The sequence below is a fragment of the Petromyzon marinus genome, chromosome 56, assembly GCF_048934315.1.
Source record: "Petromyzon marinus isolate PM22_M1 ecotype Great Lakes invasive population chromosome 56, UKy_Petmar_22M1.pri1.0, whole genome shotgun sequence".
Taxonomy (NCBI): Eukaryota; Metazoa; Chordata; class Hyperoartia; order Petromyzontiformes; family Petromyzontidae; genus Petromyzon; species Petromyzon marinus.
Window position 1 is genome coordinate 4,281,061 of NC_133722.1, and position 22,712 is coordinate 4,303,772.

The window sequence follows — 22,712 nt, forward strand, 5'->3', positions numbered from 1 at the left end:
GATATAATAAGTGTGGCCAGTCGCAAGTGACAAACCGCGGATCCAATTACCGCGAAAATAAAAATAACTCCACGCGGCATGACCCCAGCACTCGCAGGCGGCAGCCCTCTCACACACACAAAGACAAAGATCCCCCGTGTGGCCTTAACAGATTGTTGGGGCAAGTGCTGTTAGCGAGCACCTATGAAGGCCGGCACGGCACACGAGGGGGTGGGTGGCCAACACCACGCCCGGCCGCCTTTATCTCCCTAATGACGATGTTTACTACACACCGCACCAGGTACTCATTTGAGGCTGAGTCGACCTAGGAGAGGCCCAGGACCGGTTCAGATAATCGTCACTGCTGTTGGCCGTGAGCGGGAATCGAAGTCGGTTCGCCGGGTTCGTGGCGCAGCGTAGCGCTAACCGCTGCACCACCGCTCCCCACACACACACACGGACACAAAGAGCCCCCGTGTAGCCTTGAACAGGTTGTTTGGGGCAAGTGCCGTTTGTGAGCAGCACCTTTGAAGGCCGGCACGGCACACGACGAGGGGGGGGGGGGGGTGGGGGGGTGGAGGTGGTGAGCACCACAACCGCCCGGCCAGCGTTAGCTCCCCTCGCCAGAGCTGATGTTTAACAAACCCAGCACCGGGTGCTCATTTAAGGCTGCGTCGTTGGTTCTCACACACTCCCCACACAAAAACAAGAGGCCTCCCCCCGAATGGGAGTTCGTATTGCGGCGGCGAGGGTTGTGAGCGAGCGCCTTGTGAAGGCCAGCACGGTGCATCGACTGGCGGGCGGTGTGAACATATCCAACGCCCGGCCGCCTTTGCATCCCCAGTGTCGAGGGGTGATACACACGGGCAGCAGGTACTCGTCTGAAGGCTGAGTCGACCTAGGGGAGGCCTACAATCCCGTCCACCGTCACGCGACCGCGCATAGCCGCTCGGAACATATCCTCCACACTCTGGCACCCACCATCGCATCAACCATCAGTCCTGCAGCCATCATCCACCATCAAACAAAGCTTCTCGAAATACCTACATAATCCATCACCCACACCGTCCATCACTCTCTCGCCCATCACACATCAGCCATCGCCGATCACCACACAATTATTACACCCATCGATCAACTCCATCATTTCATAACCAACCTCCATCATCCATCACCCACGTCCCTCCATCTCCCATCATCACCCATCACTACCCACATCATCACCCACCAGCACCTCCCCCACCATCATCATAATCTGTAATTTCCATGGCAACGGAGCCCCCAAATCCCGCGTCATCACCTTCGCGCGATGTGATTGGATGCTCCTCCCGTTCGCAGGACCATTCAGCTCCCTCTTGCGTCGCCACAGCAACGAGCGCGCCGACCAATAGCAACGCAGGAAGCAGGAGACCCGTCTCCATGGTAACGGCTCCACGCGCCTGCCTCCCGTTGCCTTAGAAACGGCGATGATGATGATACTGAATGTTTTTCTTCCCTTGCTCCTTCAGCGTGTATTCCAATAACAATGGTGATAACTCATCCCCGTTGGGATGTCATCTGAAACAAATAAATAAATGAGAATTTAATCACATTACAATTAACCATTTCACACCTAAATCCATTGTTAGAGAACCCGCGTGGGAGCCGATAGACGCTAATTGTCCATCTGCGGGTGCGATTTTCACACAGGTTTAAATTACCCGTGTGTGCATGTGTCCGTGTCGTGTGCGCCCGTGTGTTAGCTATTTAGTATCTATAAAAGAGTTTTTTTTGGGTTAGATCGCGTAAATGTATAAATGCGTCGTCAAACCTGCCACCACCCGACACAGCCAGCCAACTAGTAAGGGTTGTCACGTAAACAGAACGTGGCCAATTCGTCACTAGTACAGCACACTGGTGTGTTGGAGAGCCAAGCCACAACATTTACAAACAAGCCACAACAGTTTGTAAATGTTGTGGCTTGGCTCTCCAACACACCGGTTAGTGCTGTACTAGTGACCAATTGGCCACGTTCTGTTTACGTGACAACTCTTACTAGTTGGCTGTGTCGGGTGGTGGCGGGTTTGACGACACATGTATATATATATTTACGCGATCTCAACCAAAAAAAACCTCTATTATGGAAGATATTGGTCACGAAAGCCTACGTGTTAAACCAGCTATTTAGTAGTTGGGAGCGGTGGCGTAGTGGTTCGCACGCTGCGCTACGAACCCGGCCATCACCAGTAATGATTATCTGAACCAGTCCTGGGCCTCCCCTAAGTCGACTCAGCCTTAAACGTTGTACCTGGTGCGGTGTGTAAACATCAGCACTGGTGAGACAAAGGCAGCCGGGCGTGGTGTTAACCACCCATCCTTTCATAGGGGCTCACCAACAGCACTTGCCCCAAAAGCATGTGTGGGCTACACAGGGGGCGTCTTTGTCTTTATCTGTGTCCACCGCGGTTTCAGTGTGTCTCTCATTGCGCCTCTCTTTCTGTCTCTCCTGTTGTGTCTCTGTGCGCTTCTCTGCCTTCACGTCTCGGCGTCTTTCATGTGTCCTTCCCTCTCTCTGTCTCTCAGTGTCTCCCTGCGTCTCTCGCTGACTGCGTTTGTATCTCTACGTGTCTGCGTTTCTGTCTCTCTGCATCTCTCTCTCTCTCTGTGTCTCCAGGACCCCACGTGTGTTTATCTACAGGGCGGAGCCACACGTGGTGTTGAGAATAGACGCTCTGACATACTCAACATTTATATCTTCACAAAGACAAAAATCCCCCGTGTAGCCTTGACAGACTGTAGGGGCAAGTGCTGTTAGCGAGCACCTATGAAGGCCGGAACGGTACACGAGGGGGTGGGTGGCCAGCACCACGCCGGACCGCCTTTGTCTCCCTAGCGGCGATGTTTACACATCGCACCAGTTACTCATTTGAGGCTGAGTCGACCGGGGGGAGGCCCAGGACCGGTTCAGATAATCGTCACCGGTGTTGGCCGTGAGCGGGAATCGAACTCGGGTCGCCAGGTTCATAGCGCTTACCGCTACACCACCGCTCCCCACTTCATATCCTCACACACACAGACACACATTCAACTTGACCTAAACATAAATCATCTCCCCACCGGGTCATCATTTCTCTCTGAATATTTCACCCGGGGTGGCTGTGTTTCGTGGACCGGGTGGCACGTGGCTGACGGTAGCAGCCACAGCCTCAAATGAGTACCTGTGGTGAATACCGTCACTTGGGAGGGGAGACAAAGGCGGCCGGGCGTTGTGCTGACCACCCATCCCCCCCCCCTTCATATGCCTTGTCGCACTTCATAGCGAGCTCACGGCAAACTAACATCGCATGCCCCAGACGCCTGTTAAGAGCGTGCAGTGGCGATCTTTGTCTTTGTGCGTGTCGGGACCCCACGTGAAATTCCTCCTGTCCGGGCGCGAGGTTGGAGTGGCGTAGGAACTCGACGCGGCTCCCTGGAATTCCTCCGCATCTAACCCCCTCCCCTCCTCGTCCCCTTCCTCGTCCCCCTCCTCGTCGCCGTGAGGCTTTGCGACTCTGTGCGGAAAATGTAGTCGAGTCGCAGCGAGACCCCCCCCCCCCCCTCCTCCTCCTCCGCTTGACCTCTCGAAGACGTCCACAAACAGGCGACCCCCCCCCAACACGCCGCTCCCTGACCCCACTCCTTCCCGTGTCTGTCCTTCCACGCCAACATTACAAAATGTAAAATGGTAAAACCTATTCCTATATCTTGTTACTGGCAAAGGAGGTCTCATAATGTAAATGCTCACCCCGAGCCCTCAATACTCTGATAGTTCGCTGTTTTTGAGTTGTGCGCCTTTTGGCGTCTTCTGGTCCAACACCAGTGGAGACCAGGCTCTAAGAAAAGCCGTCTCGGGTGTGGACCAATCAAATTCAAGGACAGTGCATATTATTATCAGAGTTGTCTTTTTTGTTTGCATTTTGACTGCTTGTGTTGTGGTTATTGCAAACATGATGCCTTAAATAAAGGTGTCAGTTTTGTGCCAGTTAAAAGGGTAAAACCTATTCCTATACAAAAAATAAGTTAATTGTTTTGCACATACGCCCCCCCTTCCCCCCTGCCCCCCCCCCCCCGCCCCCCACCGCTTTCTAGGAATTTCATAATTACAGCCAGAATTGGTTCAAGGTAAGCAAACACTCTGGCCCGGTTTTGACATTCAGTATCTCATCAGCAGAGTCAGACTCGCCTGAACCAATGCTGGTAAAACTGCCAGATGTTGCAGGCAAGGACTGGTTTTGACATTCAGTGTCTCATCAGCAGAGTCAGGCTCGCTTGAGCCAATGCTGGTAAAACTGTCAGACGTTATAGGCAAGGTCCCCTCTCTGTTAGACATGGCTCAAAGCTTGACGCAACACTCTGTAACAATACACAACACTCTGTAACAATACACAACACGGACTAGCACTCAGAGAATTACCTATAGTAGGTGATTATCGATCCACTCTTCCACACGTGGAGGAGGTTGGAGTACCCACACCTTACCCCACCGCACGTGACATGCGGTGAATTCCCGCTCTGATCAGCATTGGGACATTGGTGGTACTCACCTCCCGTATGCAGCCCTACAGAGCCAGCGGTGGTAATTCCATATTCCTATGGCGGATGATGGGTGGTGTGTGATGGGTGGTGGGGTGGGGCGAGTCGATCCATCGGGCAACCTCTGTTGACTTTCCCACCAAGTGGTGCTAATTTTATCGACCCCCCCCCCCCGTGCACGAGAAGATGATGTGATCAGCATCTCCATGTCCGGTCGCCTTTGTCTTCCCAATGCTGCCCGCTCCCCCCCCCCACGTCCCCGACCCCACTGCCCCCTCTCTCCTCCATGACCTTCTTCTCTTGACGATGGGTCAGATATCGAACTTAGCCGTGCAGAGACAGAGGAACGAAGAGCGTGGTGCTGGCCACCCACCCCCTCGTTGTGCCATGCCAGCCTTAATATGTCACATGTACAATATATATGTTACGTCATATAGATTTATATTCTTAGCTCTTTCGGTAAAGTCACGTTGAAGGGAAACAATAAAATATATAACGTGACTTTACCGAAAGAGCTAAGAATATGAATTACTGCAGTCACGAAAGCTTTAAATCAAAATTCACATATATATTTGTTGTGTAGAATGTATATGATGTAAGATATGTGTGTGTGCTAGCCAGCAGCAGTGCCCACACAGTTCGCTGTGCTGTGGCACCTACACTATGCACCTACACTCACAAAGATAAAGATCCCCCAAATAGCCTTAACAGACTGTAGGGGCAAGTGCTGTTAGCGAGCACCTATGAAGGCCGGTAACGGTACACCAGGGGGTGGGGGGCCAGCACCACGCCCGACCGCCTTTGTCTCCCTAGTGGCAATGTCTACACACCGCACCAGGTACTCATTTGAGACTGAGTCGACCTAGAGGAGGCCCGGGACCGGTTCAGATAATCGTCACTGGTGTTGGCCGTGAGCGGGAATCGAACCCGTGTCGCTGGGTTCATAGCGCAGAGCGCTAACCCCACACTATACACACACACGCACATATACACACTATACACACACGCACATATACACACTATACACACACATATACACTATACACACGCACATATACACACTATGCACACGCACATATACACACTATACACACACACATATACACACTATACACACACGCACATATACAAACTATACACACACGCACATATACACACTATACACACACGCACATATACACACTATACACACACACATATATACTATACACACACGCACATATACACACTATACACACACACATACACACTATACACACACATACACACTATACACACACATATACACTATACACACTATATACACACACATATACACTATACACACACGCACATATACACACTATACACACACGCACATAAACACACTATACATACACACACGCGCATATACACACTATATACACACACGCACACCTACACTCAGTGTGTGTAGAGTATTGGTGTGCGTGTGTGCAGAGTGTAGTACACACCTACACTCTATACACACACGCACACCTCCACTCTAAACACACACCCACATGTATAAACAAAGATCCCCCTTATAGCCTTCAACAGACTGTTGGGGCAAGTGCCGTTAGCGAGCACCTATGAAGGCCGGCACGACACACACACCCACTGCATGTGTACTGTGTAAAATAAACAACAGCAGCAACCACAACAACCACAGCAACCACCACCACCACAGTAACAACAACAACCACCACCACCACAGCGGCGGCGAGCCTACCTGCGAGCTTGCACGCAATTGCCGCTCCGAGGCGCGGGACTCCTCCATCAGATGCAGCCTCCCTCCCTCCCTCCTCCTCCTCAGCCCCTCCCCTCTCCACCATCCCACTCTCCCACTCTTCCCACGCTCTCCCTCCACAATTCTCGCTCCTCTGCACCCACCCCCCCGCCGCCCCCATTCTCTTGCACTCTCTCGCAATCTCAAATGTCTCCCGCCTCTCCTCCCCCTAAATCTCCCTCTCGCACTCCCCCGCGTCCCCTGCTCCCCCATCCTCTCCTACTCCCTCCTCCTCTCCCCACACTCTCGTCTGCTCCCCTTGCACCCCCCTCTCTCTCTCCAACTCTCCTTGCCGCTCTCCCACTCTCGTCTGCTCCCCTTGCCTCTGTTGTACCACCGCTTGGGGTGTCACGGTGGCTAGGAGATGTTAACTACCTCGCCTGGTATACAGGAGATCCGTGGGTTCGATCCCGACCCTGACGCCTGCTACTCTATATTTGGAGTTTGCGTGTCTCTCTCTCTCATCATCATCATGGTGGCTAGGAGATGTTAACTACCTCGCCTGGTATACAGGAGGTCCGTGGGTTCGATCCCGACCCTGACGCCTGCTGCTGTATATTTGGAGTTTGCGTGTCTCTCTCTCATCATCATCATCACGGTAGCTAGGAGATGTTAACTACCTCGCCTGGTTATACAGGAGGGCCTGGGTTCGATCCCGACCCTGACGCCTGCTGCTGTATATTTGGAGTTTGCGTGTCTCTCTCTCTCATCATCATCACGGTGGCTAGGATATGTTAACTACCTCGCCTGGTACACAGGAGGTCCGTGGGTTCGATCCCGACCCTGACGCTTGCTGCTGTATATTTGGAGTTTGCGTGTCTCTCTCATCATCATCAATCATCATCACGGTGGCTAGGAGATGTTAACTACCTCGCCTGGTACACAGGAGGTCCGTGGGTTCGATCCCGACTCTGATGCTTGCTGTATACGGGATGCTTCAAAACAATGTTAACACTTGGATGGGACTATCGTTTTGAATGGTAACACAAAGAACGGATAATACACTGTAACATGATAACAAATGTAATGTCAATAGCTTCAAAAGGTCAGAGTCTCCACTCGTTCGCCATCGTTGTCAACGCATTGCCTGGAATCCTCTACAGGTGGTCTCCAGAGCCTGGAGGCGGCAGCACGTGTCACGTGGCATTGTTGCAAATTCTCAGAAGTGTTAAAAAAAACTAATTTTAAGCACCCTGTATATTTTGAGTTCGTATGTTCCCCCCCCGTGGTCGCGTGGATTTCCTTTCTCCAAGAACTTCGTTTTTTTCCTTCCACGCGTTTAGACTATTTGATTGCTGCTGTATATTTCCACAGTTTAACAAATAGGGTTTTCGCGACTCAATACCATCCAAAATAAAGGTTTTTTTTGGGGGGTTAGATTGCGTAAATATAAATGGGTCGAAGCACAGAAATCTGGCTGTCCGCCTGATGAAGCTAGTTGCAATTACTGGCGAAACGTCGTACTCACATTGTAAATGTTGTGGATTTGCTCTCCACCGCACCGGCGTGCTGTACTGGTAACGAATTGGCACGTTCTGTTGACGTTCTGTTTACGTGACTAATTGGCTGTCGGGTGGTGGTGGGTTTAACGACACATTCATATATACACGATCTAACCCAAAAAAAAACCCTCTATTATGGATATTCCCACACGATAAGACACTTCCTTGGGGTATCATGTGTGGCCAGGTCGCTTCTAAAAAAATAACTACATAGCTCAGTGGGCATTGCCTGTTAAAATAAAAAGTTTCGTTTCTGTTTATCGAGTGGAGTTTTGTGTATTGTCCTTGACGTTTTGTCCCTGTTTAACCCACCGCATCCCCAATGCTGAAACACTGCCTGCGAATCACTCTCAATTGGGATCACAAACAGCAGCAGCAAGCAAAGAACCCACAGACTGTTGGGGCAAGTGCTGTTAGCGAGCGCCTATGAAGGCCGGAACTGTACACGAGGGTTTGGGTAGCCAGCACCACGCCCGACCGCCTTTATCTCCCGCAGTGGCGATGTTCACACACTGCACCAGGAACTCATTTGTGGCTGAGTTGACCTAGGGGAGGCCCAGGACCGGTTCAAATAATTGTCACCGGTGTTGGCTGTTGAGCGGGAATCGAACTCGGGTCGCCGGGGGGCTCATAGCGCAGCGCGCTAACCGCTACACCACCGCTCCCCACCTGCTTGCAGCAACAGCTGCAGTAGCAACATCGCCCGACGCCCACCGCTCTCCCGAATGCGGACAAGACTTGGCCAGGACCCTCCTTTAAAAAAAAAAAGAGGCGTCTCGAGTCTCCGCGAGGCTTTCCTCCACGGTCCACAGGGCGGCTGGTTTCCTCGCCGTGGCCAAAGCCGCCACCTCGCGCCCAATCCGTGCCAGTGCCTTTTTTTTTGGAAGGAGCGCGTGGTTGCAGCATTTGAGCGCGTTCAGAAAAAATGGGGTCTTCCCGCGCTGCCAAACCCAAGCAGTGGGGGGTGATGGCCAAGGCAGCGGTGGGAATTCCACATTCCCGCGAGTTGCGGCCGTCTCTCTCTCTCTCTCTGCAGGCCGAGGAACTTCCGAGGGAGGTCGGCCTTGTTCACCTCCGCCGTCTACACGGTCCAGCCGCTCGCGCTGTTAACTCCTTGCCCCTGTGCAAGTCTACTCGGCTCTCGGAACCTTCCTCTCTTGCCCTCAGCCTACGACCGTCTGCTTCCTTGCCATACTCACACACAGACCCACAGACTCACCGTCGATTCGCAGAGAACCGTTCGACTCGGGTAAGAGGCTCACACTCAGAAGTGATACATGGGGACCTAGGCTCGTATAGAGTTCCACATACAGAGCGCTTGTACTGTAGACTGACATCCCTCTAGTAGGTTCACATGACATTGACTTCTCCAAGACAGAGGTTCTTTGCAAGACAGAGGTTCTTTGCAAGCCATCTGGCTACCATGAGAGATTCGTTCATGAGGCTATCCACATATACAAACACAGAGACAATTTCAACCGAGAAGATGGATTCTGGCTTAGCAATCATTGGAAGGATTTGATAAACCATTTCGGGTCTTAATTGATCACGCTTAAGGTGGCTTTCAGACCGCATCTATTATTTTTCGTCTCCCCCCTCCTCTTTTCCGAACATAGATGGACTCGTCCATCTGAACAAACTGTCAAATCGCTCTCCGTGGTGCTAACGTTAAAAAACAGCCACTTTTTCAAATTTTCTTGTTGTGGTTTTGACACCTGATGATGATTGCTTGTTGCAGTCGAAACGTCGCGAGAATTTTATTGTTTTATATTTTTATTATTTTGTTTCCCTTCTACGTGACTACTGAAAGAACCAAGAATATCACATCCCTCTGTTCATGTCCAGAATTCTTCCACTCCTCTGCCCCCAACTGACCATCGCCCCCCACCCTCTCTCAATAAACACGCCCCACTCTTTCTGCACAGCGTCTTGAGATACGGTCACATTTAGAAGCCATCATCGGCCACGGTCAAGTCAATCCACTGCTGGATGAATACCACCTCCCACCCCCCCCGCTTTGAACGGCGCGAGGTAAGTAGGACCCGACGGAGGCGAGGTGCATCGGTGACGTGTTTTGGTTTTTATTTGGTGAACGGCGGGCTGCCGACAGAGCGATTTAATTACAGCATTGCAACAACGGCGAGTCTACAACGACGTCTCGAGCTCGTCAAACAAAAAAAAACGGGGCTCAAATCACGAACACGGGGGTCGCTAAACGGGTGTCCGTTTGGTCCAAAACGCGACGGGATTCACACACGCACGAGCCGCCACCGCGACGCTTTTAAGACCGAGCCGACTGTGTGTGTGTTTGTCATTCGCCAAAAAACCCCGGCGAGAAAAAACAGCCAAATCGGGCCCCAGCGACGGTGGCGGTCGGCCCGATTCCCGCCGAAGACGTTGGCGGCGGAAAAGCTTCTCGCTGCGCAGTGATCGAATTGGTCACGGTGCGATTGGTGATTGATCGATGGAATTGGCGGTGGTAAAATTACAACGCAAGCCAGATGTGGTTGGTGTGGTGATGAGACTTGGAAGAGCAGACATTGGAAGGTCAGGGTGTCAGATGTGCAATTGCCGCGGGATCTGGCAGAAGGAAAGAAGAGATGGCGAGGTGTGATTGTGACACCAGGCAGTGACGACCTCCGTGGTTGATGGTGGTGCAAGTTCAACCATTTGACAGTTTTTTTTTAAATAACTGCTGTTGCTACTGGTGTTGTATGTAGAACTTCTTTCGCACCGTGCGTAGCCAGCCGTGCTCATCGGCGGTGCGGGGGGTATTTCTGATACTGCTGTTGCTGGTGTCGCTCTTGATAGTATTGCTGATGCAGCTGCTGTTGCTGCTGCTGGTGTTGCCGGTGATGCTGTTGCTGCTGTGCGTGTCTTGCGAGGGCTTCTGGTCGATGCGGTTATGGGGAGCACAGCTCACGAGCGCGTGTATTTGCCCCAGATGTGCAGCATAAACACGGAGGCTATGAACAGCAGGCTCATAACCAGCACAGGAACGGGGCCACTGTGGGGGTAGGGTGGGTGGGCACACATACACCAACAGACACACGTGTATAGGCATATATATACGTGCAGACACGTAGCAACACTCATGCACAGAAACACTTAGACACAGAAACACTTAGACATGGCCACACACAGCAAATCCATCTGGTTAAATATACAAGACAAAGGCAAGTCCAGACACATATATGCACACACAAGAGCCCACAGACACACACAGACAGACACGGAAATACACAAAGTCAGATCTGTGGGGGTAATGCTGTTATAGCAAGCGCTTCTTAAGGCCGCAATGGCACACAAGGGAGTCGGTGGCCAGCACCACGCCAAGCTCCCGTTGCCTTTCCAATGCTGATGTTTACACACCGCACCAAGTACTCGTTTTAAGGCTCAGTAGACCTAGGGGAAGCCCAGCTATTCACCACCAACGACAGCGGCGAGCGGTAATCGAACTTCGTGTCGGAAGGTTGGTAGCGCAGCGAGCTCACCGGGGCACTTCCGTTCTTTTAATCAAACACGCATGCGTGCGCACGCCCAGAAACATTCACACGGACGTTCACTACAGCTACAACCATGCACATCGGGGATACGCAGGCATGCAGACTAAAAACAAGACAAAGCTCGCACGCGCAGCATTTCAGCGACTAGTAGCGGCAAGCGCCGTTAGCGAGCACCGGCACGGCACACGCGGAGGGCGCTGCTGCCAGCAATGATCGACTCCGAAACAGTTACCGGTTTACCGGCTGTCAAACGGACACCTGTAAAACTACTGGAAACCCGTGAAACTACTGGACACCCGTGAAACTACTGGACACCCGTGAAACTACTGGACACCCGTGATACTACTGGACACCTGTGAAACTACTGGACATCCGTGAAACTATTGGACATCTGTGAAACTACTGGACACCCGAGAAACTACTGGACACCTGTGAAACTACTGGACACCCGTGAAACTACTGGACACCCGTGAAACTACTGGACACATGTGAAACCACTGGACATCTGTGAAACTACTGGACACCTGTGAAACTACTGGACATCCATGAAACTACTGGACACCTGTGAAACTACTGGACATCCGTGAAACTACTGGACACCTGTGAAACTAACACCTGTGAAACTACTGGACACCTGTGAAACTACTGGAAACATGTGAAACTACTGGACACCTGTGAAACTACTGGACATCCGTGAATCTACTGGACACCTGCGAAACTACTGGACACCTGCAAAACTACTGGACACCTGCAAAACTACTGGACACCTGTGAAACTACTGGACATCTGTGAAAAAAAGCTTTATAGCCCATTGGATTCCTCCAGTTTAAATAAAATACTCCGATTCTGATTCAATCACCAACCCCAATGCCGACGGGACAGATAATTCGATGGAGGGGGTCTACGGACAGCCAGAACCACCGCGGGGGGGTCTGCCACCACACTTACACTTTGAGTCCAGGCGAATCCTCGGTGTAGAACCTCCACATGCCCCCAGATCCTCCGGCAGAGGTAGAGCGAGACGCGCTACTTCCTCCGCTGCTCGTCGCCTTCCTGCGAGGTCACCAGTTAGGTTCGGTGGATCGCACAGAGATCACAGCATGCATGAGTTAGTGGCGCTTTCAATTGATCAACCATGGCAACATTTTTGACCGTGACGCCGGCATAACATGGCCCGGCTCTTTTTTTTTGTTTAATTCCGCGAGATCTCCGGCACCCAAAGTGGCGCAGAAGGTGCGCATTTTCATTGTTAATAACAAACACATTTTAGGCTAACGTTCCGGGAAATGGCCCAAGCCACAACATTTACAATCATGGCTTGGCTCTCCAACACACTGGTGGTGCTGTACTAGTAACGAATTGGCATGTTCCGTTAACGTGACAAAACCTTACTAATTGGCTGTGTCGGGTGGTGGCGAGTTTCACGACACAACATTTATATATAATTACGTGATCTAACCAAAAAAAAAAACCTGTATTATGGATATTGGTCGTGAAAGCCCTCTACTACGTGTTAAACTGATCCGCAAACGAGCGTCAAAGCCGCTGGTGCCGCGTCGCCGCCACACCACTTGCTGCACTGCCTCTACCGCCACCCCCAACCCGTCGTACCTCTGCCGCACGGACGACCCGGAGGGCCGAGTGGACACCGCCCTGCTTGGCGATCGTCCGCTAGCTCCCACGGTAGAGGCGCTCGCTGCGGGACCAGGCTGCAACACAAAAGGCAAAGAGAGGTTAGCCCCCCCCCCAACCCCAACAACGTCTTCACACACCGACGTAGGAAAGCGCTGTTAGCAAGCACCTCTTAAGGGCAGGCATGCATTGGCGGAGGGTGACTCAGCCCATCATACACCCCGCGGTCGCTAAAATATATACCATTTTGTGGGGGGGGGGGGGAATAGTCGATAATGGTCATCCTATGGAGATACTGACCTCCGCCATGGGAATGTGGAGTTTCCAGCACAGGCTCTGCAGGGCTGTAAACCGGAGATGATCACCAATGCCTCAATGCTCATTAGAGCAGGGAATCACTGTGGCTTTTAATTTGAACACAAGCTGACCAACATCACAGCGAGTCGATTTGACAGGCTTACATGTGGTGGGAGTAAAGTATTGGTACTACCGCCCACTTCCAAAACGTCTGGTCGGCGTGGAAGAGTAGGCCAAAGACCCCTTTCTACAGGATCCCCAGTATCGGCCATCGTCCACCACTTACAAATGATGACGTGTCCTTCCCAAGCCCACCTCTATTAACCATTAACTCATGGTTACTAATGGACAGTTAAATATTTATAATTCATCAGCAACTGCCATGATCAATCCACTGCTGGATTAAGGCCGCCGCGATTAATTGCCAGGCCAGTTAAAACTATTTTACGTCTTAACTCGCTTTTACTTGGAATTCGTTTATAAAGTGCACCCTGGGGATAATTGTAATGACGAATTAAAGGCAACGTGGCTCTAGAAATCTCGAAATGACTCAAATAATGGGACGCTTTTGTCAGAGCGACACGTACACACACAGCGCGTAAGACGAAATGAATAACATCTGGAACATACGATAACCAAACATCCGCCCGTGCTTGCAACCACACAAACAACACATTCGTCTCAAATGTTATTGTTGTTGTGAAAACTATTATTTAAATTTAAGCAGTTCCACCCACCAACCCAACTCGGGGGTTTCTTTGGTCTGCACCGCCGCCGCCCAACGCCTCGCGCAAGGCGGCGCGGCTTTCCAGGCAAGCCCGTAGGCTCGTCTCGACCAAGCAAGGCCTCGGCGACGAACGTTCCACACACAAAACAACTGAACCACTCGCTGTTAAAATCTTTCATTTCCAATAAACATTTTTTTAACGCACACCTATACGTAACAATACTGCCTCTCTCTCTCTCACCATGGTTGTAGGGTTGCGGAGGGCGGTGTGGGACGCGAGATGGAGGCGGATGAGAGAGACTGCGGGGTGGGTGGGAGGAGGGCCGGCGGAAGTGAGACGTGGCACACGCCAGCGACGAAGGGAAGTGACGTCACGTGGCGCGCTAGTTGTTGTTGTTGTTTTTATATTGCGTGAGTTTGACGCGTAGCCAGGAGGCTTTAGCGAACAAATGTTAAATGTCAAACAATTAAGTAAAAAGGTTTAATCTAGACCTGAAGTTTTCGTGACTGCAGGGATCCATATACTCTTTGATTATTTCGGTAAAGTCACGTAGGTATAAAATAAAAAAGAAATCAAATCACAACACAGGCGTCCGTCACATCAGGTGGAACAGCCACAGCAGGAAACAAATTATATTGTTGGTTCTTTCGGTAAATTCTAGATTTGAAGCTTTCGTGACTGCAAGGATCCATACTCTTTGGTTCTATTCGGTAAAGTCACGTAGGTAAAAAAATAAAACAACAAAAATCACGACGTTTCGGCCACAACACAAGCGGCCTTCATCAGGTGAAGGGATCAGGCTGTCGGTAAAGCCACGTATAAGGGAAACAATAAAATAAAAAAATTATTGTTTTATATTTTTATTATTTTATTGTTTCCCTTATACGTGACTTTACCGAAAGAACCAAGGATATTAATCCCTGCAGTCACGAAAGCTTTAAATAAAAAAAGAAACAAATTGTTTATTTAAATTTTGATTTAAAGCTTTCGTGACTGCAGTAATTCATAATCTTAGCTCTTTCGGTAAAGTCACGTTGAAGGGAAACAATAAAATAATAAAATATATATAAAACAATACAAATTCTCACGACGTTTCGACCATAACACAAACGGTCGTCATCAGGTGTGTCGGTTTGCATAAATTTATTTCGTTTTAAACGGTGTATTTGTTTATTTATATATAAAAAAAACTGTGGCTGTTCCACCTGATGACGGGCGCTTGTGTTGCTTCCGATACGTCGTGATTTAATTTGTTTTTTTTAATTTTATACCTACGTGACTTTACCGAAAGAACCAAAGAGTATGTAAAAGGTTTGTCACGTAAACAGAACGTGGCCAATTTAGTTACGAGTACAGCACTAACCGGTGCGTTGGAGAGTAAATCTGCAACATTGAACAATCTGAGTGTACGACGTTTCGCCAGTAATCGCAACCAGCGTCATCAGGCGGACAGAGAGATTTGTGGAGAAATCCTCCTTTACTAATTTGGCTGTGTCGGGTGGTGGCGGGTTTAACGACAACATTTTTATATTTACGCGATCTAACCCAAAAAAAAATATATATTATGTTACGCTCATGATTATTAATGAGAGGGTGCACCATGTGGAGTGACGTCACCCGCTCATGATTATTAATGAGGGGTCGCACCGTATGGTGACGTCACCCGCTCATGATTATTCATTAGAGGGGGGAGGGTGCACCATGTGGAGTGACGTCACCCGCTCAGGATTATTAATGAGGGGGCGCACCGTGTGGTGACGTCACCCGCTCATGATTATTAATGAGGGGTCGCACCGTGTGGTGACGTCACCCGCTCATGATTATTCATTAGAGGGGGGGGTGCACCATGTGGAGTGACATCACCCGCTCAAGATTATTAATGAGGGGACGCACCGTGTGGTGACGTCACCCGCTCATGATTATTAATGAGGGGGCGCACCGTGTGGTGACGTCACCGCTCATGATTATTCATTAGGGGGGGTGCACTATGTGGAGTGACGTCACCCGCTCAGGATTATTAATGAGGGGGTGCACCATGTGGAGTAACGTCACCCGCTCATGATTATTAATGAGGGGGCGCACCGTGTGGTGACGTCACCCGCTCATGATTATTAATTAGAGGGGGGGTGCTCCATGTGGAGTGACGTCACCCGCTCATGATTATTAACGAGGGGGGGGTGTGCTCTATGTGGAGTGACGTCACCCGCTCATGATTTTTAACGAGGTGTGTGCTCCATGTGGAGTGACGTCACCCGCTCATGATTATTAACGAGGGTGTGTGTGTCCCAAGTGGAGTGACGTCACCCGCTCATGATTATTAACGAGGGTGTGTGTGCTCCATGTGGAATGACGTCACCCGCTCATGATTATTAACGAGTGTGTGCGCCATGTGGAGTGACGTCACCCGCTCATGATTATTAACGAGGGGGGTGTGTGCTCCAAGTGGAGTGACGTCACCCGCTCATGATTATTAACGAGGGGGGTGTGTGCTCCATGTGGAATGACGTCACCCGCTCTTGATTTTTAACGAGGGGGTTTGTGCTCCATATGGAGTGACGTCACCCGCTCATGATTATTAACGAGGGGGTGTGTGCTCCATGTGGAGTGACGTCACCCGCTCATGATTTTTAACGAGGGGGTGTGTGTGCCCAATGTGGAGTGACGTCACCCGCCGTGATCTTATATAATAACAAGCTGGGGTTGGGGATGAGATTGTTCACGTGAACCTCATGGCGGGTACCGTAGTAGCCCGGCTCTCGCACGATGTCCGTGATGCAGTCGTTTCTAGTCTGTTGACGGCCGGCGATGCGGCAATCGACTCATCTCGACGAGCTGTACACGATGCACTCAAACAAAGTTGAATTTTTCGATAACGGATGTTTTTAATGCTAATGTTTGGCGTTTTTGACGTCGCGGAGTGTGGCACTGATTTCGGATTGATTGGTTACCTCCAATCGCTGGAGAAAAAATTGTGTCCCAGAAATAACATATTTAATTGCCTCGGCTCATTTTGTATTATTTGGTAACCCGCGGTACTGCCATGAGGGCCATATCATTACACATCACACTATCTGCTGGCTATAGCTCATATATAGTACACGTGTGATGTGTAACGTTGTTACATACCATCGCCCTGTACTATAGCCGAGTTGTATAAAGTACATCGTGTGCTGTAAAGTGCGACAACCCATGCGGCTTACCCGTATTCTTGTGCGGGGAAATTGAGCAAAAACATTCGTCCATTTTGACTTGAAGCTTTCGTCGTGACTGCAGGGATTCATATTCTTGGTTCTTTCGGTAAAGTCACGTAATTATTTTATTGTTTCCCTCCTACGTGACTTTACCGAAAGAACCAAGAACATTCGTCTATTTGTGTTTCTCCCTTGTGAAATGACGTCACGCACCTAGGTGGGGGGGTCACATATTTGTGACGATGTGTTACGAGGGGGGGGGGGGGGTTTGAGAAATGTGACGTCACATCAAAATGCGCAACTTTATAAATAAATATAGACAACACGTTCTACTTAATTAAATATACTTTTTTAAAAAAAAGTTTTCTCCCACAAGATCAGAGTGCGGCGCCACATTAAATACGCACTACAATGACAATAGTTTAAAGCGATTTGAAGCATGTTTTATTTGGGGGGGAGGGGCAGAGCTTTGTGACGTCATATTTGAGGGGGGGGGTCTGACTTTTTTGGTGACGCCGTATGACGAGGAGGGGGGGGGTCAAAAATCGTCCAAAATCGCGTGACGTCATTTATGAACGGCCCTTTACATGATAGCATGGAGCCATGTAGAATCAATCGCTAAACTCAAAACAAGAAACGGTGTATAAAACTGGCACTTTCTGGCAATCCCCGAATGAAAACAACACGCACGAAACCACGAACTTTTTATCGATAAGACTCAAGATGCGTTTGGGTGGTTTGTACATCCCGGTACATTGCACTTCCATCGTGTGTTGTACTGTTTGTTGTTGTAACGTTGTGACCCCGTGCCGCTACTGGACGTCTATGAAAAAGAGCTTCATAGCTCATCGGATTCCTCCTGCAGTAGAAATATTCCTGATGTACGTCAGTCCGATGATGGCAAATGAACATCTGTAATAATAACAAATCGCGTTACCGGTATCTGTTTTGATCCACATTGCTCACTATAGCTGTTGGGCTGTTCGGAATGTACCACTCGCTCAGCGAGGGGACGATACCAACAATTTCGGATGGACTTATACTTTAAAACAAGGCCGTAATTATAATATATATTGGGGGGGGGGGGGGGGGCACATCACCCCAAAATTCAAATATGCTCAAAATATACCCCCCAATATATTGCTATGAAAAAAATTGCTATGCTATGCAAATAAAAACAACAATTTGCTGAACCTTGGCCATAATATCTGGACTTGTCTTCATATAAATCAATGCATAGATTTATGTTTATATGATTGTGGTTATGGTTGTACTTTATTAATCCCTAATCTCTGCCATTACATACAATGAGACAATAAATGGTAAAAAAGTAAAAACAGAGCAATGTAATACAATACACTATTTGATATTATTGTAAAAAAATAAATGAAAAGTTAATTCCACGTGTTAGTGAATTTTTTATATTTTAGGCCGGAAATTCGTTTTCAAATTTAGATATTTTTCTGGGTTGGGACCCCCCAGACAGCCTGGAAGATTTGGTGCCCCCCAATGTTGACTTCATGGCTATGGCCTTGCTTTAAAACATGAAAAACAAACCAATACACGGCATTATAAAATCATTGCAATAGTTATTGTACACTGACGAACAAATTACAATTTCAATCAACGGAATAGGGTAAAGTTGTATGAGTAAAATTGTGTGAATAATGGGATACAATCACCCCTGTGGTTGATCATGGTTTCTCTCTCGGTGGGTTTTAGCGGATACATTTTTTTAAAATTAAAATTGTAATCAATGGGACACTCTGTCTACAGGAAAGCCACCCATACGGATGCCTACCAAAAACCTGACTCCCACCACCATCCATCCCAGAAGAATTCCCTCATCAAAACTCTACACCATAGAGCTCGATGTATTTCTGACCATCACCACCTAGCCAGTGAACTGGAGCACGTACACCAAGCCCTCAAGATGAATGGATATTCTGACTACACAATCCGTAAAGCTATCGCCCCAACCGTTGGGAAAGAACCATCTGAGGAACCAATCAAAACCATCACCTTGCCATACATATGTAGAGGAGTAGTATGGGGACGTGACGTCATACGCGCTGTGCGGTGCGATGACGTCATGTCTCGGGGGGGGGGGGGGAAGGTGGGGCCCATGATGAAAGCGGGGTCGTTGTGGGAGCCCAGGATGGAGAGAGGTTGAAGAGATAGCAGAGGGGTAGAGCTGAGGGAGCCTGGAGAGAAGTCGGCGGTAGTTGTGGAAGGTGCTGCTCTCCCCGGTCGGTCGGTGTTGGCTGAACCCCCTATCCGACTCGAGGGAGAGAGCCCAAGAGCTAGCTGAGCTAGGGACAGACAGAGCCGAGGGTCCACGTGAAGGACCCAGCGTAGGGAACCTACCCCTGGTGTAAGTTATCAACAATCCTTATTAATAAACCGGCCTGCACCTCAACACATAGCAGGGGTCACCAAAAATATTTCCAAAATCATGAGCAAACACAAGATCCAGGTTCGATTCAATACAGTACATCAAATTCATGATCTGTTCCCATCTGTGAAGGATGTGATCCCTGACATGCAATACCCCGGCGTCTACAAACTAAGCTGTGGCTGCGGCAGTAGTTACATTGGGGAAACTAAGCGGCATGTCTCGGACCGTGTTCGTGAACATAAGGCAGATCTGAAACACGGTAGCACCAATACCTCAGCCGTGGCTGATCATTGTTTTAATGCTGTGGGCACACACGAAATTAATTTTTCCAAGACGAAGGTACTCTGCAAACCCACTTCTTATCAGCAAAGATTCGTTCATGAAGCCATCCAGATATTTAGACACAGACACAATTTCAACCGAGAAGATGGGTAAAAACTGAGCAATCATTGGAAGGACGTTATTAACCAGGTTAAGTCATAATTGGCTGTGATGTTTAGTAGTTATTCTCGACTCTGGTGTTACGTTAACAGGTTAAATGTATTTACATTAACAGGTTAAATGTCTCACTAACACAGCCACAGTTGCTCGTTTTCTTTGATGTGGCGGTGGCTCTACGATCTTACATTGACACGCTAATCTCTCACAATACAAGGGCCACCTCCGCAGCTTCGTCGTCGTGCAGGTAGCTCAGCTCTCCGACCTTACATTTACATGCAAATTTATTCACTAGCCCCGCCCACTTCGCTTATGACCCTTGGGCTACGCCCACCTCAAACCTTTATAACATCATGCCTCAGCAGCTCTCTCGCTACTTTTTCACCTGATGACGATTTCTTACGTTGCGATCGAAACGTCGTGATATTTTCATGATTTTTTTTCTATCTACGTGGCTTTACCGAAGGACCCAAAGAATATAGTTTAAAATACGTTGAAATATATTTTCAAAAGTTATAATTAAACTTTAAAATGTATGTTTTAAATATTAAAAATACACTTTTTTCGTGTAAAATGTTGTTTTGGCCAATTAATAGGCTGGAAGGAAATAGCATTACTGTGACACCAATGGTGGAGCCAGGATTTTCAGGTAGGGGGAGGGCAACCCCTCCAGCAATGAAAACTGACAGAGGAGTTGTTAGTAAGTAAGGACTTGTTAGTTAGTAAGGAGTTGTAAGTAAGGATTTGTTAGCAAGTAAGGAGTTGTTAGTAAGTAAGGAGTTGTCAGTAAGTAAGGAGTTGTTAGTGAGTAAGGAGTTGTTAGTAAGGAGTTGTTAGTAAGTAAGGAGTTGCTAGTGAGTAAGGAGATGTTAGTAAGTAAGGAGTTGTTAGTAAGGGGTTGTTAATAAGTAAGGAGTTGTTAGTAAGCAAGGAGTTGTTAGTAAGGAGATGTTAGTAAGTAAGGAGTTGTTAGTGAGTAAGGGGTTGTTAGTAAGGAGTTGTTAGTAAGTACTTGTTAGTAAGCAAGGAGTTAGTGAGTAAGGAGTTATTAATAAGTAAGGAGTTGTTAGTAAGCAAGGCGTTGTTAGTAAGCAAGGAGTTGTTAGTAAGGAGTTGTTAGTAAGTACTTGTTAGTAAGTAAGGAGTTGTTAGTGAGTAAGGAGTTGTTAATAAGTAAGGAGTTGTTAGCAAGGAGTTGTCAGTAAGCAAGCACTTGTTAGTAAGTAAGGAGTTGTTAATAAATAAGGAGTTGTTAGTGAGTAAGGACTTGTTAGTAAGTAAGAAGTTGTTAGTGAGTAAGGAGTTGTTAGTGAGTAAGGACTTGTTAGTAAGTAAGAAGTTGTTAGTAAAGAGTTGTTAGTGAGTAAGGAGTTGTTAGTAAGTAAGGAGTTGTTAGTAAGCAAGGACTTGTTAGTAAGTAAGGAGTTGTTAGTCAGTAAGGAGTTGTTAGTGAGTAAGGAGTTGTTAGTAGGAGTTGTTAGTAAAGAGTTAGTAAGTAAGTACTTGTTAGTAAGTAAGGAGTTGTTAGTAAGTAAGTACTTGTTAGTCAGTAAGGAGTTGTTGGTAAGTAAGGAGTTGTTAGTAAGGAGTTGTTAGTAAGTAAGGAGTTGTTAGTAAGTAAGTACTTGTTAGTAAGTAAGGAGTTGTTAGTAAAGAGTTAGTAAGTAAGTACTTGTTAGTAAGTAAGGAGTTGTTAGTAAGTAAGGAGTTGTTAGTAAGTAAGGACTTGCCCCTTGTTTGTTACTCGCCGCGTGTGCGGCGATGACGCAGACATCGATCGAGGGTCGAATTGGAACCGCGTTGTGTGATCGGCCTCGCGCTCGCTGAAGGTGTCGATGCCTTCAGGGGAGTCGTGGACTCTGTAGACGCAACTGCGTACAATTCTGCGAGTCGCTTATAACTGCTTTGCCGTTACTTATTGACAATTATGTACTCAATACTATTGTCCTATCATCTCATAGAGTCCCTGGCCACGTAATAATATGCTACACAGTGGCGGTCGCAACATGCCGATGTATTACTAACTAGCTGTACAACCCGGCTTCGCCCGGGACTTGGATCCACCACGTCCGGCCGCCTTTGTCTCCCCAGTGACGATGTTCGCACACCACAGCAGTTACTCGTTTGAGGCTGAGTCGACCTAGGGGAGGCCCAGGACCGGTTAAAATAATCGTCACCGGTGGTGGCCGTGAGCGGGAATCGAACTCGGGTCGCCGGGTTCGTAGCGCAGCGCGCTAACCACTACACTACAATGCGTTACGCTTCCACGTGCGCGGGTCACGTGACAGATTTGACGTCACAGCTCACTTGCCGTGCAAAAAATAAATGCATTATTGAGCTCCCCCCCCACAAAAAAAGTGTATTTTTTATAATTTTTGCATGGTGTACAGTCTGGAAAGTACCCACATAGCAAATTTCAAGTTTGTTGCATGTCGGGAAGTGCGCTAAACATTTTGAACAGACACAAATAATCACAACTTTGCCTTTTAAATATATGGAGATAAACCACAATGATCCGATCGAAATTAGGGATTTCGATCGGATCATTGGGGGGCGTGACACACACGAAACTGCCAACTTTTTTATGTTAAGGATTTCGATTTTATTTTATTGCAGATTTAGGTGGACGGGCAGCAGAGGGCAGTGCAGGCCAACTTATCAACTCGAATATACTTGTGCGTGTCTTTTATTCTCAAAAGGTACT

General features: G+C 48.6%; 1 protein-coding gene and 1 pseudogene across 1 annotated transcript; both read right to left on the minus strand.

The window, feature by feature from the left end:
• LOC142905639 (semaphorin-5B-like) overlaps positions 1–6,379 on the minus strand; it is a 37,678-nt pseudogene extending 31,299 nt beyond the window's left edge.
• Positions 6,380–9,875: 3,496 nt separating this feature from the next.
• On the minus strand, positions 9,876–14,353 carry SEC61B (SEC61 translocon subunit beta). Its single transcript, XM_032975526.2, has 4 exons — positions 14,222–14,353; positions 12,936–13,033; positions 12,273–12,377; positions 9,876–10,825 (listed from the first exon to the last, which is right to left on the minus strand). The coding sequence occupies exons 1-4, from the start codon at positions 14,222–14,224 to the stop codon at positions 10,738–10,740; spliced, it is 294 nt and encodes a 97-aa protein (XP_032831417.1). The 5' UTR covers positions 14,225–14,353; the 3' UTR covers positions 9,876–10,737.
• Positions 14,354–22,712: the final 8,359 nt, after the last annotated feature.